The sequence below is a fragment of the Phyllostomus hastatus genome, unplaced genomic scaffold, assembly GCF_019186645.2.
Source record: "Phyllostomus hastatus isolate PE091 unplaced genomic scaffold, TTU_PhHast_1.1 phas_contig_80, whole genome shotgun sequence".
NCBI classification, from domain to species: domain Eukaryota; kingdom Metazoa; phylum Chordata; class Mammalia; order Chiroptera; family Phyllostomidae; genus Phyllostomus; species Phyllostomus hastatus.
In genome coordinates, this window is record NW_025333960.1 from 34,819,693 (window position 1) to 34,847,273 (window position 27,581).

The 27,581-nt window shown below is 36.6% G+C and overlaps 1 protein-coding gene across 1 annotated transcript in view; it reads left to right on the top strand.

Annotated features, from left to right (window-relative positions):
• PIK3C3 (phosphatidylinositol 3-kinase catalytic subunit type 3) overlaps window positions 1–27,581 on the top strand; it is a 107,851-nt gene that overhangs the window by 43,106 nt on the left and 37,164 nt on the right. The window contains exons 11-16 of the mRNA XM_045850321.1: window positions 4,311–4,465; window positions 6,063–6,153; window positions 11,895–11,962; window positions 20,501–20,606; window positions 22,118–22,234; window positions 25,155–25,286. Coding sequence (XP_045706277.1) covers window positions 4,311–4,465; window positions 6,063–6,153; window positions 11,895–11,962; window positions 20,501–20,606; window positions 22,118–22,234; window positions 25,155–25,286 — 669 coding nt within the window. The remainder of the gene's footprint in view (window positions 1–4,310; window positions 4,466–6,062; window positions 6,154–11,894; window positions 11,963–20,500; window positions 20,607–22,117; window positions 22,235–25,154; window positions 25,287–27,581) is intronic.

Genomic DNA, 27,581 nt, shown 5'->3' on the forward strand with positions numbered 1-27,581 from the left:
ATGCCACTTGATAATTATGAAGAAAAAATTATGTGGGGCAAAGTTTTGAAAACTGTATTCATGCACATGTCCATAAAGATTGCACATTTATATTATGTCAATTTTATGTTAAAATCATGCAAGTTGTGCCTTTTATTCCTAATTGGTTTAAAATTTCCCCTTGGCTTTTGCTGAATCTGTGGAATACATTAGAGTTTATAAACTTCAAAAATTTTTGATACTACAAACGATAATAGAATCCCATAAATCGTAGCATCAAAAGGTACATCAAAGGTCATTGTGTCTAAATATCTACATCTTGGACAATTGGATGTTTTATGTTTGGACAGTTAGCCCAACGCCTCAGCCTCTCTGCTAGCGATGCCTCTGCCTGTGTTCCTATGTTGCCCCAGGTGTCGTTCTCTGACCCTCCTTCCAGCTGGAGCGCAGGTCTCACCGCCCCTGAGAAGCTTGTGTTAGCTGTCTCAGGAGCGGGCAGCATTTGGACTTGTTTCTCTTTAGCTTCCACAGCATTCGGTTTATTCCTTTGCTGTGATGTTAACCTTTTTTCTCTGGTTTACTCTGCTTTTTAATTGTGAAAGAAATAATATAGGACCCACTCCTCCAACAATTTCTTACCCCCAGAAGGGTAGCCACTCATACATAGATCTTTTCATATATTCTCTGTGCAAATTGCAAGCATGTGTGTATATATATATATATACAGTATATATACTTTTTATAGATTAATATAAATATGATTATCCTATGAATATACTGGTAAAAACTTGCCTCGTTCTAACACTATAATCTTGGACACTTTCTCACTAGCACATGCATTTGGTGTCTAAAGTCTGGAAACAGGCTAATGAGTATAAAGTCAAATGATGTCCAAGTTGTGTTTAATTTGTAAAAAACAAACAAACAAACAAACAAACAAACTGTGTTTCTAGACTTTATGAATACCTGGAAATCTACTTCTGTAATTTTTGTACGTTTATTTTTCTCAAGAATTTAAAAGTAATTTTGTCATTTTCCTAAAACTCCACCAAAATCTTAAGTGGAATTACATTAAAATTTTATATTAATTAAGGAAAAAGTAGTATCTTTTTTTTTAAGATTTTATTTATTTATTTTTAGAGAGGGAAGAGAGGGGGAGAGAGAGAGAGAGAGAGAGAGAGAGATATCAATGTGCGGTTGCTGGGGGTCATGGCCTGCAACCCAGACACGTGCCCTGACTGGGAATCGAACCTGCGACACTTTGGTTTGCAGCACGCGCTCAATCCACTGAGCTACGCCAGTCAGGGCTGAAAAAGTACTATCTTTATGATACTAAATCTTTCCTCCTAGAGGTGGGATTTTTTTTTTAATTCAAGCTGTGATTTTATAAAATTTTATGTGTTTTTTTAAAACAAAATTAGGTTTATTTAGTGACAATTATTGTTATGAATTACTTTACCCATTTCATGTCTTTTTTTTCTTTTAGTTAAATGGAAAACTGTGTTTTTGTTTAATATTTATATTTTACCTGGTCAGTTTAGTGATTTGTCTTATTAGTTCTAATAGGTATTAGGTGGGTTCCTGTTTTTTGTCTGTGTAGCATCATGCTATCTGAAAAACGTCAGTATATAGTATATACATGGAATCTATGCTTATAGTTTTCCTAATGCTATACTAGCTGTATATTTGTAAAATAAATCTTAATCTTTTTTTATACCTCTCTGAATTTGACTTGCTAATATTCTACTTGGAAAATTTTTAAAAAGATTTTATTTATGTAATTTTAGAGAGGGAAGGGAGGGAGAAAGAAAGGGAGAGAAACATCAGTGTGTGGTTGCCTCTCATATATCCCCTACAGGGGACCTGGCCTGCAATCCAGGCATGTGTCTTAGACTGGGAATCGAACCGACAACCTTTGGTTCTCAGGCTGGTACTCAATCCACTGAGCCACACCAGCCAGAGCTACTTAGAAAACTTTTAAAAACATATTTTTTATTGCTGTGTGGCTCAAAAGGAGAGATACCCTATTAGAATGTAAGGAGGAAGTAGCATTTGAGAGGCATTGAAGGAAGAATAGAATTTTCACAGTTGGACAAGAGTTTATATTCCAAGTGAGGAGAGCAATGTGAACAAAGTCAAGGTGATTGAAAAGTGCTGGAAAAGTAGAAAGTATTTCACTTTAACAGGTATGTGGGTTGTGTGTAGCTGTGAGTCAGGATCAGGACCCATGTCTCTAACTGTAAATGGAGAGTTATTCTCCGTTCAGTATGAAATGAGAAGTCAGTAAGTGATTTTGACCAAAGACTTTGCATTTGCACCCTGAAGCATCACAGTTAACTTTTTCTTGAGAAAAATGGTGATCACTATCTAGATAATATTTCATAGCTCTTGGGAAATTCTTACTGAATTGTCTGAGATGGAAACCTGATTTCTTTTTTTTTCTTTGTTTTACTCGTATGCTATGTCCTTCATGCTTGGAGGAACTTGATGTTTTTCAAGATGTGACTGTATAATGAGCAAACAGTCTTTGTATTTTCTGTTGAAGTTAATTCATTTCCATACAAATGAAGGAAAGTGTAGTTTGAATATAGAATACCAGATGACCAACAAATCAGATGGTGATGAGTTGCTTAAAAAGAGTAAAGTTTTCTCTGACTTTCTCCTTCCTGGGGAATTTAATAACAGTGCTGCTTTTCTGATTTCATATAATAAGTCTTTTCTGTAATTAGGAAAATACAATACATCAGGTGATACAATCAGCAGCATTTCCAAAGCATGCCTTCGTAATGAAGACTATCAGTGAAATTGAATTACTTCTACCTCCTAAGAAGGTTACTTGTCATTGAATATATAAATCAATTTTCTGTTATGTAATTCACTGTTTTTTTTCCCTTAGAAAAAGCACGGAACCATACCTATTGCTGTTAGATGCCATAAATTTTAAATAAAGTAATAGTAAAGCAGATGTTTATTGCTCCAATTAAAATAGTTTTTAGAAACCACAGTACACTGTAGAGGTGCTTTGTACAGTCACTTGATTTCCCTGGCCATTGACATTGATTAATAATATATTTGAATAGGAAATTAATAAGCCAGTTAAGTGCCCATTTAATTTTCTTGTGAAAAAATCATTTAGTGGTGAAATCATGGGTATTACTCTGTTAGTATTTGGCTAATGATAAAAATCTTGGGTATGTCAATATAGGAAAAAATAATAAAAAACATATTATGGTATTAAGGAAGGGGAAATAGGTTGTTGGGAAGTGGTCTTTGTCCCTGTGGAGTTTATAATATAGTGGAAAAGGCAAAGAGCAAAGCAAGTAACTACAAATGCTATAGGTATGTTACAGATAGGAAGGGAAAGGGGGCCTTGTGATGATTTTACAGAGGGGTTAACCTGGTTTGTGGGCTGAAGAGACAAAATGAATTCATACTTACAAATTTGGAGGAGCTAACTAGGTGAGTGACCGTTGGAACTGGAAGATAATAGATACTTTAAAAAGTCATTGGGAAGGGCTAAGAACTACATTTATAGAGTAAGAAGAAATATTTCTATCCTAAATATTAAACCTAAAGAGTATTTTTACGTCAGGAGAACACTCAGAAAAGTAAAAGCTACGTTGTTGATATATTTAGATCTAATTATCTCATTGATTGTCAATAGACATATGGGAAATTTAGGCTTTGGGATTTGCTTTCTTCAAATCGTTATTGAAAGTTGTTGGGGAAGTAAGTATTTTGCTTAACCACAAGTGTTAAAATACCTGTTTTGTAGGACTTTAAGAAGCAACCCAAATTCTTTAAAACTTGAGTTTTCAGGAAAAATAAAAAGAATGCCAGATTTTTAAAAAATCCTAACCAGAAAAGGTTATGAAACAAAGCCTTAAAAAACTTGAAAACTTTGAGTTTCTTATGTAATCTTGAGTATAAAATAGTGTTACTTGACTTACTGCTGTAAAAGGGATTCTGTCTTAATTTCTTAGTTTAACATGAACGGTCTCAGTCCTTTTCTTGCTTTGTTTTTGTTTTTTGCTTTGCTTTTTGAATACTGCTTTAAATCAGGCATTTACTGGCCACGTACTCTGTGTCAGGCTCTTCTTTGCATTGATTTAATCTTCATACCTCATCTCTGACGTTTGTGTGATTATGTCCATTTTATGGATGAGGACCCAGTGAGACACCAGAAGGTTAGGTATCGTAGTGATCTGCCAGAGGTGACACAGCTGATAAGTGGCAAAGTGAATTGTTAGCTTGGTATTTATGAATCAATTATGTCTATAACATACTACATTTGTTTTTCTAATATTACCTTCTTTTTGTTTGTTTTCTAGGACTTGTTGATGTACCTATTACAGCTGGTCCAAGCTCTCAAATATGAAAATTTTGATGATATAAAGAATGGATTAGAACCTACCAAGAAGGATAGTCAGGGCTCAGTGTCAGAGAGCGGGTCAAATGCCGGAATAAACTCTGCAGAAATAGATAGGTATGACTATCCAGGGAGGGTGTATGGTCAACTCTGACAGTTTCCTTCCTTTTCAAACTGTCTTCTTTCCATGTTCCCTAGGTGTGCCCAGCCCTAGTTGGTATTGAGTTTGAAGTTTTACCATTGAACATGTCATGTGCACTCACAAAACACAGGGCAATGTTTGCAGACTACGAAGTCAAACTGCCTAAATTAAAATCTTAACTCTGCCACTTACTATCTGTGTACACTTGTATAAGTTCCGTATTCTCTCTGTGGCCCCAATTACCCATCTTCAAAATGGGGATATAAATAATAACTGATCCTTAAGGGTTGTTGAAAGATCAAATGAGTTAATGCACATAAAGCATTTAGGAAAGTGTCGGGCATACACTGCTCAGTGAGTGTTAAATACTGTTTATTGTTAGTGCAAAAATAAAATGAAGAACAGGGCATGTCAGCGAACTCAAATATTTTATTGTAAGTTATATTTTTTGGTAGTTGTACTAAAGAAATAGCATATTATTTGAATTAAATCAGCTAGTAACAATAACAACAATTAAGAACTTACCTCTTCAGCGACACCGTGAGGTAGTCTACGTACATTGACTTGTCACAGTAATTCACTATGGTGGTGTTCATACCCCACATTTAGGTGTCAAAGATTTAAGTAGAAGTTAAGTAAGTGGCCCAAACTCTGTATAACTTGCAAATGGTGAAGTTGACTCCAGATTCCCTGTTCTTTATACTTTGCCATTATGTTTTCCATAACAATCTTAAAATTTTTTAGATGAATAGGAACATTTGGGTGAGAACTTCAAGACCCAGTGGTATCAAGTGTTTCGTGAAAAGTCACGAGAGTTGTTAATGACCAAATGAAATTTGGAAATCCGATTCTTTGAATCAGTCCAATTATTTCAATTATCACATGGGTTCAAGATTGTATTTCTGAATTTTTTTTATGATAATGCTGTTTTTCTTTTGTGTTTCATTTGGAGAAGAACTGAAAAACAGGAGAAAACATTTTTTTCTTCCCTAGGCTGCTTTATATATTTGTGTTGTTGTTAAGAGAAGAGACCCCTTGTGTCTTCTCCTACTGTCCAGTAGAGGCCTTCAGTCCGTAGTCATGCTCACTTACCCTCCTCCTTACCTCATGCCACACAGAATGGTTTTTAGAAGTCTGCTTAAGATTTTATGGTAGGGTATAAACTGTAACCCAATATTTCCCAGATCATGGTTTGCTGGTCACTAATTTGTGTATTTTTTTTTTTTAAGATAATAGAGTAGGTAGGGGTGGTCTTTTGGACAGATTTGTTTGAGAAATGCTGAAATGCTTATTTATAGTAAAATGGGCTTTTTTTTAAAAAAAAATATATATATGCTATCAATATGCAGACTGGCACATATATCCCCATGAGGCTTTTACCCATATTCTTTGACTATGGAGCTTCATTTCCAAAGAACAATATGACTCTAGTATAGCCCAGAACACACTTTAGGAAGTTATACATTATCCAGACAAAATTGAGGTGAACTGTGCTTTAAAAAAAAACATGTGTGTCTTCTCTTCCAGAGAGAATATTTGATGTATCAGTGACATCTCCTATTATTTTTTTAGCTCCCAAATTATAACCAGCCCTCTACCTCCAGTGTCTTCCCCTCCTCCTGCATCTAAAACAAAGGAAAGTTCAGATAGTGAAAATTTGGAGGTGAGTACAGAGCTTTTCAAGTTTCCTGTAGGTGAAATCCTACCAGATACACATTTTATGGTGGTTTTTAAAGCATTGATTTTGATTAATAAACCAAATACTGCAACTTTATTAAATAACTTGTTTTATGATGCATGTTTATGACTTCTCCTCTCAGCAAAAAATGCCAGATGATCATCAATTTGAAGCATTTTATTGGTGCTTTGGGTATATAAATGGATTCATATGCAATGTGAAAATAAACTGGCTTAAATATTTTATTAAAGAAACTCAGAATATTTATTGTTAACATATCCACAAACATTACTGTAATTGTTGGTGCTTGTGATTACATTGTGGAAATGTATGACTTTGATTCTAAGGCTAATACATTACAAAACTGTTTTTAACTCATAGAAGAATTAAATCCTTTTAGATAAATAGGCCAACTTTTAAGGTAAAACAGGCCTGTTTGGCTGGTGCTGATCTGAAAAATATGTTTGGAACTGCATTTGCAGAAGCGTTAGTATGTTTTGTTGAATTTCTAAGGCTTCTAATTTGAGAAGAATCTTTCATACTCCTGTTTAAAACGCATGTTTGATATTAGGTCAGTTGATTTTTTAATATATTCAATATATGTATTACATTTAGTCAAAATTTATGAGTTACTGTTGATGATTGAAAGAGTCTTGTTTTCATTAGTAACTGTTAACCAAAGTTTGTATGCTGTCTTAACCTTTTGAAGTAATAGGAAATATCAAAACAGGGATTTTAAACTATAAGATCGTAGAATGCTTGGAGGAGCCCTTTAAACCACCATTCGGCTCCAGTTTAGTTGTTTTGCCCTTGCAAAGCTAAGGTGCTGATGAATTGATTCAGTAATTCACTCGTTCACACTTATTTTTTGAGCTGTTATTATTTACCAGAAACTTTCTAGGTCCTGGGGATGGTATAGTCATAATCTTTGTCTTCATGTGACATACATTCTTGTGTTTGGGCAGATGATAGTCAATACTATTTATATATAATGGAAGAGAGAATATTTATTTTCTGTGGAGAAAGATTAATCAGAGAAGGATAACAGGGAGTGCTGGGGTGGGGTTAGCTACAATTTCGAAAAGATTAGTCAGTAAAGGCCTGTCTGAGAAAGAACCATCTTTATGCAAGATGAAGCAGGCGAGGAAACAGCCACGTGGTGGTCTGGGAAGAGCATTTCAGGCAGATGGAAGAGCAAGGATGGACGCCCTAATACCAGAGCTTAGGAGTTGAAAAGCAGAGCCAGCGTGTCTGGCTCTGTGGGCTGAGCACAGGTGAGCATGGCAAAAGAGTGGCTCAGAGAAGGAGCAGGAGACAGTCATGCTGGGCCCTGTAACCATGGTCTCAAATGACTTCTACTTGGAAGTTGTTAAAATAATCCAGGTGAGATTCACTGGTGGCTTGAACCAGTGTGGTTTACATTGAAGATGGTGAAGAGGTGATTGAATTCTGAAATCCAATGTTCAGAATAGAGTTTTGCACACTACCTATCACGCAGAATTTTTAGGCTAAAAATAAAAGTAGGCTTTATGTATTTCTTTTTTTTTTTAGATGTTATTTATTTTTTAGAGAGGGAGAAGGGAGTGAGAAAGATAGGGAGAGAAACATTAGTGTACTAGAGAAACATAGACTGGTTGCCTCCCTCACACCCTCCATCTGTGGGTCCAGCCAGGCCCTCAATCCACTGAACCACACTGGCCAGGGAAGTTTCTATATATTTCTGATACTGTTTCTTTTTCGACTGATGATCATTTCTGTTTACATATCAGTGACTATGCCGTTTAAGCTGTTTTACCTTTTCTCAGCTCCGTAGTTCCTTAAAGGGTGCAGGTATTCCAAGCTATTCCAGAAATCAGTGGGAATTATTATTACGTTAAAAGTGTTTTATTATTTATGCTTTTACACTTGTCCCAATTTTCCTCCCTTTATCCCCTTCCACCAATCGCACCCCCCTTCCCTTTCCCCTACCTCAAATAGACTGATAATACTGCATCAGCAGCCATTACCTTTAGGATATCTGTAAGCAGTTCTTAGGGATATCAGGGTGATATCCAGCAAAGCTGAATTCCCTCTTGTTAACTTTATAGACAACTTTCTCATCTCCTCCCCCACACCTGAGGAGTGTCTTGTTTGCTTAACTTTTTCTTCCCTGTTTCTCTTGGAGTTTCAGGAAACCACTAAGCATGTCTGGCCAAATGTTAAAAAATAGAAACTCAGTTAACCTCATTGCCCAAATGTGGTCATTTTTCATAAATTCCATGGAATCTTGAATAGAGGGCATATTCCCCAATTTTGGAGTACATCATTATTTATATGTCACTTGAGTAAGCTTCTGTACCCTTCCTGATTTTTTTTTTAATGCCTGATCTGTTAAAGAATTAGGGTAAAATTACCCCTTGTATAATGGTGAAATGATCAAATTCTCTTTATATTTCTGTTGGTGTTTGCTTTAAATATTTGAGGCTATTTTATTAGGAACATTCAAGTAATAAATATTTTCTCACTGTTTAGTAGCCCTCTTTATGTCTAATTATGATTGTTGTCATAAAGTCTGGTTTGTCTTATATTAATAGAGCTTTGTATTGATTAGTATTCACTGGTATGCTTTTTAGTTCTTTCGATATTTTGTGCCTTTTTTTTTAGGTTTATCTTAAAAATGTATAACTAGGTTTTATTTTTTAAACGAGTTTAACACTCTTTTAACTAAAATTTTTTACCCCATTTGTTTTTATTGTGATTAGAGCTATATTTGGATTATTTCATTATCTTATGTGGTACTTTTAACTTTTTTATATCTTTTTTTCTTTCCTGTGCTTAGCTGGATCTCTTCCTTCCAACTCTACCCCCAGCTTAAGGGTCTATATCAATTCTTTTGCTGGTTAACATAGATATTTTAATATCCATTCTTTAACTTTAAGTCTGGCATAATCAGTATTGCCCTTTTCTAAAACTGTACTCTACTTGTATGCAATTTTTATTCATTGATTTAGTCCTGTCTTATTTAAACCCCAAATTGGATAATATTATTATATACAATCAATAATTATTTAGAGGCACTTGTATCCTTATTCACCATGTTTTAATATCTCTGAACTTCATTATGAGATCATTTTTTGCCTAAAGAACATTCTTTTGTTTTAAATTTTTAAAATATTGTTCATCCAAATTGAGTTAAAAATTTTATAGTATGTGTTTTCTGCTTCACAGCTGTTTTTAAATGTAAGACTTCCCTATTTATGCTATGTAAATAATTTTTAATGAAAAGAACATAGTGTCAAACACATGTTTTCTATTTAAATTTTATATCACTATATAAAAGTATAGTATCTTTCTCATATAGTCAAAGAAAAACTTTAGGCCTAGATTCATTCTGCTTGTTAAATTCATGAATTCAACATTATATACTGGCTTTCTTTTTTTTCTTTTTAAGATTTTATTTATTTTTATAGAGAAGGGAAGGGAATGAAACATCAATGTGTGGCTGCCTCTTGCACGCCCCCAACTGGGGACCTGGCCCGCAACCCAGGCATGTGCCCTGACTGGGAATTGAACCAGTGATCCTTTGGTTCGCAGGCCCGTGCTCAATCCACTGAGCCACACCAGCCAGGGCCATACTGGCTTTCTAATTGAGGAGTTTTCTTACTGGGCTCTTCAGTGTAGCACTTTTATACTAAAGTGCTCAGGTTTTAGCTCTAAAATTGGAGGTAAGATTATTGCCACCTCTGAAAGTTACTGACATACTGTTTTGTGATAACAACCTGGTATTAACTCTAGCTTAACTTTCATAAGTACACCAAAACTTCTAATGCACCGATTTCTACCCTTTTCTTTGTTTATCAGCCCCCTTTAATATTTGCTTTTCTCTGAATATAGTTTTTATTCTATACCACATTATTTCAATCATTCTTTTATTAGTACCTTCAGTTCCCCTGGCAAAATCTTAACTCTTGATAAAGCAAATAATTACCTCATTTCTCTGTGTCCGAGTACTGCTGAAAAGAACATCGTCAGCACGTTGGTGTCATTATGCATTCATGAGCACAGCAGTGCCTGCCATCTTACATTTCTCTGGTTGCATTGCTGCCCCTGCCCTGCGGTGACTCACTCATTCCTTCCGTACTCTGTTCTTTATGCTCTGTCTCCCAGTCTCCAGATGACAGTTCTGCTTCAGCCTTAATATAAACAGGTAGAGACCACTAGGTAAAAATGGTCCCAATTTCTCATCACCAGATTTCCAGACATGACTCGCTTCCCATCCTTCCCTTATGTTTTCTTACCCAGCAGAAATATACAATTCTCTTTAAAGGTATGCTGTCTTCTTTTCCTGGTAGAAGTGTTCACATATGTGTTAATACCTCCCACCATAAACATTCAGAAAGGAAAACACAAAACAAATTCTTCCCTGACACTACATCCCTCGAAATAGCACCTTATTTTTTCACTTCTCTTCATGATCAAACTTCTCCAAGGAGTTCTTTGTACCCCTCACTCTCTCCTTCCTGTCTGTCTGTCTTCAGGTCTTTAGCACATCATTCTGGCTTTGCATCCCATCACTATATTAAAACTTTCCTAAACTCATAAATGACTTTAATGTTTGTGGTTGTGTGTAGTTTTCAGTTCGTCTCCGCAGAATTCAGCAAAGTAAAACACTCCCTCAAAAGAACTAGCTGCTCTTACGGTTTACACGATTCCACACATCCCTTGTTTTCCTCTTCTCCTCTTTTGCTGTTCCTTCTCTTTCCTTTGTCTGCACTTTTTCTCTACTGATTGATACTTGAATGTTCCTCAGGGTCCTCTTCTGTTCTCCATGTATACCCTTGCCCTAGGATGAACTGATAAACGCAAATTTATATTTCTAATGCATTTCTCTCACCTGAAGTTTGAGGTTCATATATCCAAATGATCAACTTACTTGATGCCCCTTGTATATCTGACAGTCATTTCAAAATACAACTCCCTTTCCCCACACTCTAGCCCATTCCTCACCTATAATTTTCATCTGTGATGTAACAAGTCAACCCATTAATTTGGGAGTCACTGCCAATTCCATTTTTTTCTTCCTACTTCCTCTTCATCAGCAATTCCTAGTAATTCTACTTCCTATGTATGTTTTAAAAATCTGTCTACTTTATCCATTTTCACCATTCAATCTTCTAGACTTCTGATGTCAGGTCTGTAACTGAAGTCATTTTCATAAAACATAAATCAGATCATCTCACTCTCTACGACTTTTTGTTGAGTATCCATTGCTTTGAAAAAAAATCATACTCGGTACTTTGACCTTAAAGGTCTTGCACACCCTGTCCTTTGCGTATCTTTTCAGCCTCCTATATTTTAGAGTTCACTCTGTTTTAGCCACATTGAGCCTTTGTAAACAGTGTTGTTTTGATCTTGTCTAAATATCAGACCCTCATTACCTTTGCTGACTTCCCAATCTAAATTATTTCCGTGACTGTTTCTGTAATGTCTGTCTTCTACACTAAATGTTAAGCTTTCAGTAGACAATGGACCCTGAACCACGACACTCTTACCTCTTAGATAGTGTAGCCTGGGTGAGAATAACTATTTGATGGAGGGATAGAGGGATACATGGATGCCTGGAATCAGATCTGTGATGTGAGATGTATAGATGAAAACTGATGGGCAGATGCAGATTCTCTCATATTTTCTCCTTGTTAATAGCAGACGGTAATATAACATATAAACATTTCTTTTAATTCTTTCAGCAAGATCTCTGTACCTTCTTGATATCAAGAGCCTGCAAAAACTCAACACTGGCTAATTATTTATACTGGTATGTAAAATAATTTTTTTTTATTTTCTTACCAATCTTGAGGACTTTTTTCCCCCCATACTATAAACATAAAGTCAGTTTAAATTAAGATATGAGCAATCACACCTTATATATCTAGCTGTTTTCCTTTACAGTTGTGTTCATGGAAATGTTTGTTAGCACCACTGTTTCTCTTCCTTTTACTATCCAGTATCTAAGATGAAATTAAGTAAAGTCATGGGTTTTTTTTTTCAATTTGATATCTCTTTGTTTTTTGTGGTATCTAAGCAGTTTGATACTTCACTGTCCCTTAGCAGTGTGTATTTCACATTATTTACAAAAACATTGGAATCATAAAGAAATGAGGAGTGGGGATTTGAAGTTATTTATTTTATAGATGAAACTGAGGCAGAAGCATCAAATAATTGAACTTGATACAACCAGCACTAGGATTAGATCATTTATCTAGTTCTTTGCCATTTAGAGAGTATTTTCAGTGACCTTTTCTCATCTGTCCCTGTGCAGTTAAACAGGGCAAGCATAAATACCTGTATTTTGCAGGTCTCTTGAGTTGAAGGAAAGAAACTAAGGCACAGAGAGGCTAATTCACTGTTTGAGACACAGTTAATATGAAGCATGGTTCCCTTTATCTGTCACAGAATTCTAAATTGTAAAGGACAAGAAACTTAAGCCACAATAAAATATTTTAGTTCACTTTAAAAAAACTAGCAGTAGGATTAAACACTGTGACTGGGAAGCCTCACCCAGTTGTACTGAGCAAACGGGGACGAGCCAGCTGCTCGGCCCCACCAGGAGCCTTCCGTACATTTGAGAGGACATTAGAAACTTCTGGACATACTTGATATTTTTTAACTATTGAAGTGATCTCCGATCTAGCCTTACCGCTCAATTTACTATGTTTACCTAAACAGTACAAATGAATAGATATTCATTCTGGAAGCTCACTATTTTTTAAGAAAAATAAGGCATTTTGAGCTCAATGACAAAATTTTTTAAAATGCTCTCTTGTTTTACACTGATTTTTAAAAAACTGTCCAGTTGGTCAAATTAAGCCTTAACTTTGTTCTCCCACTTTCTAGACCTAATGTTATCGTGGATACTGCCTGGGTAGCAAGTAAATAGGTAACTGAATTAAAAGGCTCTTTACAAACAGGTGTCCATGATTTACATAAACAATAAATAATTGCTTCATTTCAGCCTTTATGGTTCTCTTTACAAATAATAAAACTGCTATCAGTTATCTTAACTAAATCTGTCATTTTTACCCCCTTTGGGCCCTGTGATTTTTTTCTTCCTGTTGGCCTTAATGGGAAGAAAAATAGTTCTTGCTTTTACTTTAGCAGTTTAATATAATATTCATAAAACTACATTTCCCTCACACTAAATTTCAGTATGTCCTCGAAAATATGCCCACAAAATGTTTTGCCTAGTTGTTAATCACCATTTTTACTTTGAAATATTTACTTAGAAATTCTCATATTACCAAATAGCAACTATTTCCTTTTAATGCAACCTCTTGCTTCCTAATGTTCTCCATATTCTGATCTGAATTCTTTACTGCATGTCTATTCACTGGTGTTATGAAAAATATTTTCTCATGCAAATCTAGGTAAACATTTTAAAGGAAATAAAAAAATGTGGGCATGTTGTGTTTTTGAGTAGGTTCTTATAAGCCTCTTAGGTATTTTAAAATTAACATTTTATATTTTTATATCATTTACTAAGAATTTCTTTATAGGTATTTTTATTTTCTTGCACTTTTCATGGAAAAATGTTTTCTGGCTCAGAATTTATAGTCTAGAGTAGTTACTATTATAAGAGCTCTGTGAATATAGTGATCTGTGGTGTTTTAAAATTATGTATTCTTTAGATGTGACTGTAGAGCAGATTTCACTGTAAGACACAAAATAAGCTGTGATAGAATCTTTGATCTCTTATTTCAAGTAGGAAGAGTTTTCAAACCATTCTGAAAGTGACTGAACAGTAGGAAATCTAATAGATGAGCAATTTCTAACAAGGCAACAGTTTCTGTTCAGAAAGACCAATTTGTTTTCTTGGTAGATAATAAACAAAATGCAATCCCAGCTCCCAGTCTTATAAACATTCCATCAAACTGAGATTTGATTTGTGGTTTTCCACTATATCTCTGATTTATTGAAGCAACAGTGTGTTGTGTCTATTCTCTGAGGAGTAATTGTTTTTCCCATATTTACAGTCTGCATATTATATACTCAGAAATACTCAGGGGAAAAGCTATTGATGTGGACTTCTGACTTTGGTAGACAGTGATTTTGTGACTCTAGGTGAGTGTATGGAAAATAATTTCAAATAGTTGATTTACAATGATTATTCTCTCCCTTTGAATATTGATAGAATAGTATAAAGGTATTAATCAACTGTAACAATTTAAATGTCACTAAGCTTACTCTACTACGGCATATGTATTAAGATACAAATTTTAATTGTTTTCTTTTGAGCATTTTTAATTTCCTTTTTCATTTGTTCCCTTTCCAGTGATTCAGATGGGATTTTTGCTGTAGCTGAATCCTTCGGGGCCTATTGTTGTGCAGACAATCCTTTTAAAATGAATAGTGTCAACCTTTTAAGCCACAGAGGGGAGTTAGTCTGGGATCTGTAAAGCGTTGGGCATGAGGATCTATAAATCGTTTCAGTGCTTTATTTTTACAGCTGTTCCAGTGTGTTGAAATTAAAAGTAAACTTCAGACGCTTTGACATGTTTTTCAATAACTTTTATGACCTTTCAAGGTAATAAAGTTTATTTACCCCACAAAACAAAATCGCCGGGAAACAGCTAGCCCACTGATACCATCTTACAGTGGGTGCCAGGCAGTTTCGTGGGCCTTTCTGCTTCAAGAGGGCAGATTTCAAGGGAATACGTGGAGTGCTTTGTGGAATCTAGCTTGCAACTCTGAACAGAGAATTGAGAAATGATTCCAATCTACATCTTCTAGTCTTGATTTAAATTTTTCCTTCACATTTGGAAATGGCACTGCTACTTTTATTTTATATGGACTTTCTCTTTGCCACAGAATGTTGGCTTGAGTGGCGTTGAGAGTGTGTGATACTTGAACCTGTATCAGGAGCATCGGTCTGTGCCCGCAGTCACTCCGACTCGGGAGCCAGTGTGTTTACCTGGTGGTCAGGAAAGCCCGAGCAGAGCAAGGGAGCCTGTGCAGTGTGGGCCCCTGTGTTGCTCATTTGGAAATAAGTTTGCTGCATAAAACGCACAGGAAAATACAATAAAGGCGGTGAGGTCATACAGACAGTCAGGGACTTCAAAGGGAGAAGGATATAGACTGGATTTTAATAGGGCCATATTGACAGTTCTTTAGTTTAGAATTACTGTCTGTCTGACATTCTTAGGTGGTGTCCTGAAATGATCAAACATCGTGGAATGCTGTGAATAGGAAATAGGAGTTTGTCTTACCTGTTCTTAGCTTATTCACCTAGAACAGAGCTGTCCAGTAAAACTTTCTGCAGTGTTGAAAATAACTTACAATGTTGTGTATATGCTCCCTGAGCGGTTGAAATGTATATAGTGACTGAGAAACTGAATTTTTAAGTTAATTTAATCGTAACTACTTTTATTTTAACTAGTCATATATTTCCTGTGACTCTAGAAAGCTTTCGTGATTCAAGAATGCCTTCTTGAGTTTTGGGTTTAGAACTCCTGTTGGGAACATGGTGTGGTGGATACAGTGTCATAGTGTAGTTCCTCTTAACACTTCACAGGAAATTCTAGTTTATAAAACTCTGGGAACTATTTCTGTCAAATAGTAATAAATAAGATAAAATGATCAGCACAAGGTGTGTGAAAGGCTGTGCCTATTCTAGGAGGAGAAGGAAGTCGTTAAGCCTTGTGAAGCCTTCCTGAAGGAGATAGATGTGTTGGAAGGATGGGTAGAATGTGCAGCCGTGCAGATAGGAAGGGGTTCCTGGGCGGTACTGCAGCGCGACCCGAAGCACAGGTGGCTGTTAGGGGATTGACCTGACTGGAGAGTGAATGCGGACAATTGGGCATAGAGCAAGTATGAACCAGGAGTTTGGGCCAGAAACTTTTAAAATAGTGGAAAAGAGGGAACCATTGATGCTTTTGTTAATATAAGTGGGACATGATAAAGGTAGTTTAAAAGAGAAAAATTGAGAGTGATTGTATTGGGCAATACAGAGGTTTCTTTTTGGAGTTGAAGAGGCCAAGTGAGAGATACCTGCTGGTGGAATCCAGACAGGGCTGGCTGTACAGAAGACACTTATAAGAGGCATTTTGCAGGGAAAAGTCAACAGGGCCCGATGACAAACGGAGGATAGATCGGGGAATGTGAGCGAGGTTTGGCTCTCGATGTTCAGACCACAGATTAAACACAAAGCATCAGTGACAGTTTCAGGTGGAACTTGTATTCTCTGGTTTGTTTACAACCTCATTTCTCTTTTCTTGTACTCAGGTGATTCATACGTTTGTGTTTCCACCTGACCTTTGAGAAAACTTGCATTTATAAATCCTGCTACATGAGAATTTGCGGCCCAGATGCCTGGAATATTCATAGTATCTTCAATAGGAATAGAAAAATAACTCATTTAGTGTGATAACTTCAGTTTTATGCAGATTTGTTTAAAAATAACAAGCAATGCCTTTGAAAAAGGGCTTGCTGCTTGAAAATTAGGGTACGCGAATGTAGAAGCAGGCCGCCTGATGAAATACAGAATTGAACCATAGGTGTGTTGAATGTATATTCATATTTGAAAAATATCAACTTTGAGATAATGATTAAATCCATGAGATTGGAGTCATTTATTCAGTCAACAATAATATATTGAATATTAGGAGCCCGGCCTGAAAGTGTTGAGGGTATAGTGTGAACAAGGCAGGTAAGCTCTCGGCGCTCATGAAATGTACCTCCTGCATGGCCAAATATACTTTTTCCCAGAAATAGTACAAAGGAAATAGGTGGCTGTGACTTGAGATTTGTGAACCACTATCAGTGGACAAGGTTGAAAAGTTTCATGTGGCCTTTAAAATAAAACAATGTGATGAGAGTAAGCTTTGTAGAGCAGGAAGAATTCTGACCCGGAGGCCCAGACTCCTGTGTTCTGATTTTAGCTCTAAAATTAACTAATTGCACCACCATGGATAAGACACAACCCCTCTAAGTTTCACTGTTGATAAAACAAGCAAGTTGTTCTAGATCTGTGATTTTCAAACTATGGGTTTGGCCAAAAAGTTTGTTTAGTTTTTTCCAAACTATGGCTCAGAAGCATTTAGTTGTCTTTAACTTCTTTTGAAACAATTTTGTTAGTTGTATTATGGCAGCTATAATATCAGAGTGCAATAAAGAAGATAAATTGGTGAGTTTTTGTGCAGCCATTTTAATATTAAAGATGGAAGAAGATACATTTTTAGTGTATTATACTTGAATATTTCAAGAAAAGGAAAAATGCAAATGAAACACAAAAGATTTGTACAGTGTATGGAGAAGGTGCTGTGACTGATCCAATGTGTCAAAAATGGTTTGCGAAGTTTCATGGTACTATTGACCTTTTGGCCAGATGATTCTTTGCTGTGGGGCTGTCTTAGGCATTGGAAGATGTTTAGCTGCATCCCTGGCCTCTACCCACTGGAAGCCAATTGTGGGAGATAGCCAATATACTCAAAATATCCAAATCAGTAAAGTTATTGGTGAAAATAAAAACAGTTTGCATGACTTCAAAGTAACCTGGCAGCCAAGGAGAGTGGACTGGAATGCACAGGAGTGAACAATGACAACTTCACTGTTAACAGTCAGTGGGGGTGGTAGCTGCTGTTAAGTGAGCATGTGGACTGTTTGGCCATCACATTCAAGATGACTGAGCTAGTAAAGCAACAAATGGGCATCAAATTTTGCATTAAGCTTGAACATTTCTCTGTGGAAACTATTCGGATGATTCAGAAGGATTTCGGGGACAATGCAGTGAATGCAATGCAAATAAAAATGTGGCATAAACACGTCAAAGGTGGTCTAGAATCTGTTGAGGTAATGTTCTGGAAAGCCTGCAGAAGAAGCAGAACACCTGAGAATGTTGAATGTATAGAGGCTGCAATCAACAAAGATCGCTGACTGACAGTGCAAGAATTAGAAGCTGATCTGGGGATTCCAAAAACTATTATGTTCAAGATTTTGATGCAGGATCTTGGCATGAAACATGTTGTGGCAAAATTTATATTGCAGCTTCTGCTACCAAAGCAGAAGGAACATCGTACTTTAATTGATAATGACATGACTTAAACTGCTACCAATGAACCATATTTCCTTAAGAAGGTCATAACTTGGTAGGAGACCGAGACATTATAGTCCTATGTGCAGTATTTCTTGTATCTGATATCTTCTTCAGTATCTCTTTTTCATATTACATGCCTGGATACTTTCTGGAAAGACCTCATACATTACAATCCATTGACATCAGCTTGAAGGTTCACAGTCTAGCATTTGTCATTTAAAGAAAAAAATGTGAAACTTATTTTGTGTTAGGCACCTGTGTGCACCCATGTGGCCATATGTACAAAGTTGTGATGGGAAACCCTGAGCACTATTAGTGGGATTGTAAGTTGGTGCAGCCACTATGGGAAACAGTGTAGAGGTTTCTCAAAAAATTAAAACTAGAACTACCATGTGATCCAGCAATTTCACTTCTAGGCATTTATCCAAAAATCAAAAGCACTAATTAGAAAAGATATATGCACCCTTATGTTCATTACGTTATTTACAATAGCTAAGATATGGAATGAACATTATTTACAATAGCTAAGATATGGAAGCAACCGAGATGTTCATCAACAAATGAATGGATTCAGAAGTTGTGATGTATCTGTAGAGATAGAGACACACTGGAATATTACTCAGCCACAAAAAAAGAGTGAATCTATTTGCAACGACATGGATAGATTTATAGCAGGGGTCCCCAACCCCCAGTCCGAGGACCAGTACCTTTCTGTGGCCTGTTAGGAACCTGGCCTCCAGGGAAGCTCGCCTGAGCTCCTCCCCCTGTCTCCGTCCACTCCTCCCCCGCCCCCTCAGCCCACACAGCAGGAGGTGAGAGGTGGTGAGCAATGGAAGCTTACCTGAGGAGCTCCACCTCCTGACCCCCCACCTGTGCCTCAGCTCCATCTCCTGCTCCCCGCAACCCACATCCTTGGAAAAACCGGTCCCTGGTGCCAATAAGGTTGGCAGTCGCTGACTTAGACAGTATTATGCTAGATGAACTAAGTCAAAGAAAGACAGATACCATATGATTTCACTTATATGTGAAATCTGAAGGTCAAAACAAGTGAGCAAGCAAAACAAACTCATAGATACTGAGAACACACTGATTGGCAGAGGGGAAGAGGATGGAGGGACGAGTGAAAAAGGGAGGGGGATTACAAGGTACCAATGTCCAGTTATAAATGTCATGGGGATGCACTGTTCAGCACAGGGAATATAGACCTTGATACTGCAGTACTGTATGGTGGCATATTACTAGAATTGTCGTTGTGATCACTTTGTCGAATTGCTGTGCTATATACCTGAAACTAATATCATACAGTGTGTTGACTATACTTAAAAAAAAAAAGAAATACTGGATTAGAGGAGCTCTAAAATGTAATCTAGATCATTGCTTATATGATTGTATAATAGTATAAGCAGTTTAGGTTTAAGATTTAAAATATCTTTATCTCTCTAGAACTATAATGTTATTATGATAGAAAAGTTTAAGGTTATATATAGATTCTTGAGACATAGGGAGATTGGATGGGAAAGGAAAAATCAATTTCAAATTTTATTCATCTTTCAGGAAAATGTTAATGAAGGAAATAGCTCAGTTGGTTTTCAGAATGAGAGCCTTAAGTAATACCAAAAGAATAACATGGATTGTGGAAATATTCTTGATCTTGGGTCACTTGGTAGGTGTGGGAGCGTAGATGACTTCTGAAGGTGTTAAGGCTCTATGTCAGCGATTTTCAACCTCTTTCAATCTTGTGGCACACGTAAACTAATTACCATAATTCTGCAGCACACCAAAAAATATTTTTTGCTGATTAGACAAAAAATAGGTATAATTTTGATTTTCATTGACACCAGATGACCATTGTGGTTGGCTGTTGTCATATTTTTATTTGACAGTCTAAGGGAAAAGAGGTCAGTACCCCTGACCAAATAGTCAGGTATTGCATGTTTTACAGTTTCTTGTGACACACCAATTGAAAATTAATGCTGTCTGTACTTTTTAAAGAAATAGGAGAAAATGTTTTGATACCAAATTTTTTAGAAAATCTAGGATATTGTGCAAATTAAAACATTACTGTTACTAATTTACCTTTTATAGATAGTTGTGTGTGTTGTTTCTTACATTTCTACTTTTAGAAGAGTGATGATAACATCTCATTTCTCTCACTTAATTATTTATGCAAATGTGAATTAATCTCTTAATGGAAAGGCATAAATATTTACAAAATGAATCTGAGCTTCATTTCATGTCATCTGTATGACTAAACATATTTTTAAGGTATGTGATAGTGGAATGTGAAGATCAAGATACTCAGCAGAGAGATCCAAAGACCCATGAGATGTACTTGAATGTAATGAGACGATTCAGCCAAGCTTTGCTGAAGGTAATCATTTAATGTGTGGGTTGAGAAACGGTGCCTGGACCAGATATAGCCTATTTGCCTGTTTTGGTATGTCCTCTGAGCTGAAAATGGTTTTTATATTTTCAGATGGTTCAAAAAAGTCAAAAGAAAAATAATATTTTGTTGTGATAGAGGAAAATTATGTGAAATTCAAACTTCAGTTTGATCAGTAAAGTGTTACTGAAACCTAGTTGTGCTTTTTGTTTTCATATTGTTTGTGGCCAGTTTCGTTCCGCAATAGCAGTTGACCAATTGGACCGCAAAGGTCAACAGGAATAAAGAATTTCTTCGTTGGCCCTTTATGGAAAGTTTGTTGATCCCTGATTTAATGAAGTAAATTTATCCATGGAACAAAAATACTTCAAAGCTTTGCCTATTTATTTCTATCTCTGTTTAATATTTTTACTTTCAAAACTAGGTACATTCCTAGAATTTGGCAGTGGTTTTATTACAGCTAATGGTCCTACTACAGATACATTGTATATAACATGTATTTTCTTTTATTAGACAATTCTTAGAGATATGTAAAGGCATTTTTCCCTTGGTGTTTATGGACTCTTAAAACAATGTCATAGTTCAGCCAGCAGAGGGTGTGTGGACAATGAAAAGGAAACTCACATTAATCTGTGGTTTATGGAAATATTTATTTCATAGCATCTTTTATTTTTGTTTAATGCTTCATGTTATTAAATATTTACATCACCTCTTACTGAACTCTTGGAAACTAAACTTTTATGTAGTTCTCAGAACTCAGATTGTCTCTGCAGCAAACTGATGAGCAAATAAGCGGTTGGTCCTCCTGTCTAATCCTCAATCCTGTCACTTAGATTTGTCACTTTGCAAAGAAATCTCAGTTCCTCTGAATTCAAACTTTCTCATCTTCAAAATTAGGATGCTAGTATTTGCCCAGCTGCAAATATTGGAAGATTAAATGAGAAAAGCTATTTTATAATATTTTATGAACTAGAAATCTCTAACCTAAGTCTTTATAGCATTTTGTTCTTATGACTTTTATTCGGCAAGCATGCAATATGTTGCTATTTGAGGACTTTACCCTTTTTGGGTAGATTTTTAGTCCTTGAAGATAAAATTGTTTCTTCCATATCCTTACCAAATTTCCGAAGACATAAGTGTCTGGCTATTTATTGGATCAATGAGTGAATGCATTTTGGGTGAATGAATTCTATCTTGTGACATGGTTATATGTGAAAAAAGTGCTGTTTTTGGTAGATTCTGCTATTTGCTGAAGACTCAGATAATATTTCAACTATAGAAGAGTTGGTTGTGTTTAAGATAACAGGAAGAGTTAGTGGTGTTTAACTAAGATAACAGGCTTCTCATTATCTCTGAATCAAGATGATTAATCTTTTTCAATTACAGTTTGTATTGAAGTTTGAAGCTATTAGAATAAATAAAGATCACCCATGCTATTAAAGAGACCCTGATCATTATGCGGTATACAACTAATTTTCCTTTCCATTGATTCCCTTCAGGGTGATAAGTCTGTCAGAGTGATGCGTTCTTTGCTGGCTGCACAGCAGACATTTGTAGATCGGCTGGTGCATCTAATGAAGGCGGTGCAGCGTGAAAGCGGAAATCGCAAGAAGAAGGTAAACCTGTAGGCTTTGCTTTCTGTTCATGACTAATAATGTCTTGGTATCACAAAATTCTGAGTTTTGGTACTTTCCTTTTGGATTGATACTTTTTATCAAAATCTTACATAATTTTAGAAATAGGAACACTTAAAAGTACTGATTATGTATGAGGTTCTGTTTTATTATGCATTTATGTGTATTGATTTAATCCTCACAGCAACCCTGTAAGTTAGGTATTGTTATCCCAATTGAAAGGAGAGGTAGGAATAGAGAGGGTAAGTTAACTTGTCCAGTGTCCTTAGCGAGTGCTGGCATTTGGATTGGTGCCCAGACCTCTCTAGGTCTATATTTTTATCTACAGTGTTTTAATTGACTCTTATTTTAGAGTCTTGGCATCCTAGAATGGAGTCCATTTGACAAGGAGAGGACCTCCAGGGGTCATTTAGATTGAAATCCTTCAGTAAAAATGAAGGTCCAGAGTGACTAGCTGGAACTTCCTTGGCTTTGAATCTGTTTCCATGGCTAGTACATTGATCTTTCTCTCAACAGTGAGGTTTCTGCTCAGTGAGAACAGATGAGTATCTCTTCTTCATATGTCGTTTTTTCCCCAACCAATTGCCTAAATTATATGAAGGACTCACTCGATACCTTCTCTTTACCCAGTTCCCGAAGACACAGGTCTTTCGCAGTGCCCTTGGTTAAGCAGCAAATACAGGTCACTGTTGCTCTCCAGGCTGTGAGGGGACAGTGGAGGAGGGAAAGCAAAAACACTGAGTCAGAAGCTCCAAGGTAGGGATCGGGCCTGAGGAGAGCTGCTGGGTGAGATATGTACGTGGAATAATGTTGACAAGGTTAGGAGGGAGAAAACAGGATAACGAGAAACATGTTTTTATGTGTCACATGGATAAAACAAATGATACCATTGGTGCTATCTTCTTTCTATCTGGACCTCTAGTTTAGGAAAAACTCTTGTTAGAAGAGGCCTCTGAGTAGATGTTTTGAGTTCTAATAAAAATGTATGTTCCACTGATGTTTATTAAAAGGTGAAGCTTTTATTCTGCTTGTTAAGTCATCTCTTTTTACCTGGTCATGCTTTAGATAATGATAGGCATTTATTTGTTCTATAAAAATGTATTGCATGCCAACCACTCCATGCCAACCACTTTTCTGGGTTCTGGGGTTACAGCAGTAAATATAAAAGTTCCTGCTCTGATGGAGCTTACATTCCTATTGGAGGAAAAAGTGAACAAAATCAGTAAGTGAGTTACATAGTATACTTCATACAACGTTGTGTGCCATGGAGAAAAAGAAAGCAGGAAACGGGGATCGGAAGGGCTGGGTTCCTCTCAGTAGAATGGTCAGGGAAAGCCACACTGAGAAGTTGACATTTGAACAAAGACCCGAAGCAAGTGAGGGAACAAGCCATGTAAATATCAGGAGAAGACGATTCCAGCCAGAGGAACAGCGGGGACAAAGGCTCTGGCGTCCCCGCTGGGAACACCAGCTCTGGGAACAAGTTGACATGTTTGAGACACAGGAAGAAGCCCAGTGTTTTTGGAGCAAAAAGGGTGAAGGGAAGAGTAGTGGGCGAGAAGGACAGAGGACAGAAATACTAGGGAGGCGGATGGAGTACATCCGTGTAAGCCATTATAAGGACTTGACTTGAACATTCAGTAAGAATGGAAGCTGTTGAAGGTTTGGACAGCAGAGTGATGTGATTTGACTCTTGTAGCAGCAGCACTCTGGTCTGTTGGATAAGAAACTGTAGGAGGCAGAGGGTGAAGAACAGGAGCCGTCAGGAGGCTGTTGCAGGACTAGAGATGAGAAATGGTGGCAGGTGGCTTGTAGCGGTGGAGGTGGCCCAGCTGGATTTCTCGCCCTTCTCATATTATCTGATTTCTGGTTATTTTATTGTTTATTAGCACATCAACTAGAAATTGGTTATGATAGGATCATTGGAAATTCAGGTTAGTTGATATTACTTTAATGCTAGTATATTATCTGTTGGTACATTTGGTCAGGAAGATTTACTGATTGATTTTGGTAGGGGATATATAGAAATTTGTCGCAGTCTTCAATTGACTTTAATTTTCCATGATTCAACAGGAGAACTGGGGTATTACTAAAGGGAAAGAGTTTAATTTTGCATCTTGGTGGTCCTTGAAACAGTTTTCTGAACTCCCATCTCACTGATTTCAGAGCTCTCTCCTTTGAGGTGCACGTCCTTTCAGTAGTATTCCAGTTGGAGTGTTCTGTGCTGCTGGGACTGACAGGTCAAGCTTTCCCCCCTTAAGAACAAGCTCACCTGTTCAAAGAGTGCTTGACTCCCACAGCATTCAAAGGAAGTACATTGTTCTTTTGAAATTGAATGGCAGGGCTTAGTCTAAATATGATAGATGTTGGTAAATGACAAAGTTTGTTCACCGTGACTTGAAATCTTGGCTCAATGCAGTATGTGTGTGAGCTGAAGAAAATAAATGTTGATACCTTAGGAAAAGTTTGATCAGAGTCAGTGAGCAGTAAAAGGTAGGGTCCAAGTTTTTTGCTTAATATTTGGTCATGCAGAAATTAAGCTTGAGGTGAAATTAGTTTCTCTTTGTGGTTTCACAAATCCTTTGAAAACAGAAATCAGATCTGTAAGTGTGGCTTGAGGATCTTCCTGATTCTTGGCTGCAGCAAGAGAAACGTATTTCCTGACCCTGTGAGAGTCAGCTCTTCAGAGTCGAAGGATTCCTCCTTTTAGAGCGCACGGCTGCTGTCTGCCGGGTTACGAGTGCTTGTGTCTCACGTATACGCTGTCTGCTTTATGTTACTTTGCACTATTTTTTGTGGTGCAGATATTTTAAAGTTAACAGAATCAGTCTATGTCTTTACTGTGTTTTATAAACTACTTTTTATTTTAACCTAATTAATCCTTTCTGACTTGTTCCCCTAGAATGAGAGGCTACAGGCATTGCTTGGAGACAGTGAAAAGATGAACTTGTCAGATATGGAAGTTATCCCATTGCCTTTAGAACCCCAGGTGAAAATTAGAGGAATAATCCCAGAAACAGCTACGCTCTTCAAGGTAATTGTGATGGGTCTTTAATGTCTGTGATTGAGACCTTGTTCTTCAAAGCTAGAACAGACATGCTACTTTGAAGATTATTACATTGCAGGTAATATCTGTAATTTTATTTGATTTAGTAAATGCTAGGAAAAAAGGTACCCTGTATTTTAAGATCTTGTATTACCAGTAGGCATTAAAATATGAAATGTGTAAAGTATTTTTATATTCTGGGTTGTTTTCGTCTTTAATTTTTTGAACTGTTCATTAATCAGAGCCATACCTACTTTTTTCCATGTGAGCTTTTTTTTTAAGTTAAGTTGAAAAAAATGACATTACCCATTTAATTCATAAGTTCACATCTTAGATATGAGTCCCAGTTAACCTTTTTTAACATTAGATATGAGTCTCAACCTCTATGTTCCTGTGACTTAAAGTTGTCCTACAATTTTACTACATATGTAGTAAATACGTACTACATATTTTAAAGTAGTACAGTAATTCTCTTAAGTCCTTAAGAGCATGCTAGGCGTTTCTTTTGGCCAGCTACCACTTGGGCAGTTAAAAACAGCCAGCGGATGGCAGCTTTCTTCTGCAGTTGGGCCAGAGAACGGAGCACTGTTACCTGTGAAGCGCAGTTATCTGCCAGGCGTCATAATGAAAGGTCTCTGTGAGACATGGTGTTTTAGGTTTTATTATTCTAGGGGTGGTATAAGAAAGGTGTAAGTTGCACCAAGATGTTACTTTGCATTAGACAAGGAAGGGCTCACAGAACAACTTAGATCTATAAAAAGGGGTGTCATGACAGTAAGAAATAATTCAGCCCTGGCTGGGTTGCTCAGTTGGTTAGAACGTTGTCTCAGTACGCCAAGGTTGCGGGTTCATTCCCCCGTCGAGGCACACACAAGAATGAATCAGTGAAATCATAAATAAGTGAAACAACAAACTGATGTTTCTCTGTCTCGTCTCTCATTCCCTCTGTTTCCCTCTCGTCTCCTCTCCCTCCCTCTCCCTTCCCTCTCTCTCTTTAAAATCAATCAATAAATTAAAAAAAAATGAAATAGTTCAGATTTCTTTAAGGCTGTGTTTAAAGGCAAAATATTTCAACATTCTTGAAAATCCTGGGTTAAAGTTTCGGGTTAATGGCTCTCGCTTAGTAATAATGCTTAGTCATTTTGTGTCGTGAAGACCTTGTATACGTTAGGGAGTCACCCAGAGGCTTGCGTGCCTTGCCCTTTCTGCACACAATTCAGGGGTGTCCATGGATTCTTACTGTTTTCATCTGCTTGCTTAGATTTCACATGAGACCTAAATTTCAGAATCAGATCTGAATCTGAAAAAGGAAATTACTACAAAGCTCCTCTTGCCTACTATTTATCTTGAGGAAGATCACTTCCAGTTAATTCTTCTTGACCTTTTTGTAAAGTAGGGCCCAAGGTAATTTATAAAATACATTTTTGCCTGGGGTGATAAAAGGATACTCCAGATTTAAGATAATTTGAAATTCAGAGTTTCAGTTCACTAGAGGTTATATGTTTAAAACATACATATTTTGAAGCATTTTTGATGCCTTTTCCCCCAGCATTATGTAGGAAAGTTTTTAAACTTACAGTAAAATTGAAATAATTTATGGTACTGTAAGTAACTGTATACTTACCACTTCGATTCTGTTATTAAGATTTTATTGTAAATGCTTCGTCACGCATTTTCTTCATTCCTCTGAGTGACACTTTGTGCTGTTATTTCTCATGGCCTGTGTAAATCAAGGTTATCATTTGTTTTTCTTACTTGTCAGACTCATTTCTTTTATTTTGATTATTATAACTTTCTCCACATTTCTATCTTATATAATTTCTTCACAGTAATCAAAACCATTAGGGCATATTTCTCAAAACAGTTTTATGAACTTCTACCTCCAAAGTAGTAGTTTCAGGGTGCTATTCTATATGAGGTTTTGTTTCTGAAGAGAATTTAATTATATACTGATTTTTAAACATGCCCCTAAGCTAAGCCAGATTTCATTTAATTAAGGGAAAGATTCTGGAGGAAACATGTAGTTATGCCTGAATAAAAGATAAAGGTATTTGAGATCACCCTTCATTTTGTAATAGAGTAATTTAAGTCTCAAAGCTGCAAAGCTGGTCATGTCCCTGCCATTAGAAGCCAGAGCTCTGAACTCTTTATCCGGTGCATTTTCGTGCTGCACTGTTTTACCTCATTTACTCCAGTATGTCTCTGATAATGGCAATCATCATGGGGAACACATACAGAACGTCTGCTCTTTGCTAAGCACTGTGCCAGACTCTCGAACCTCTC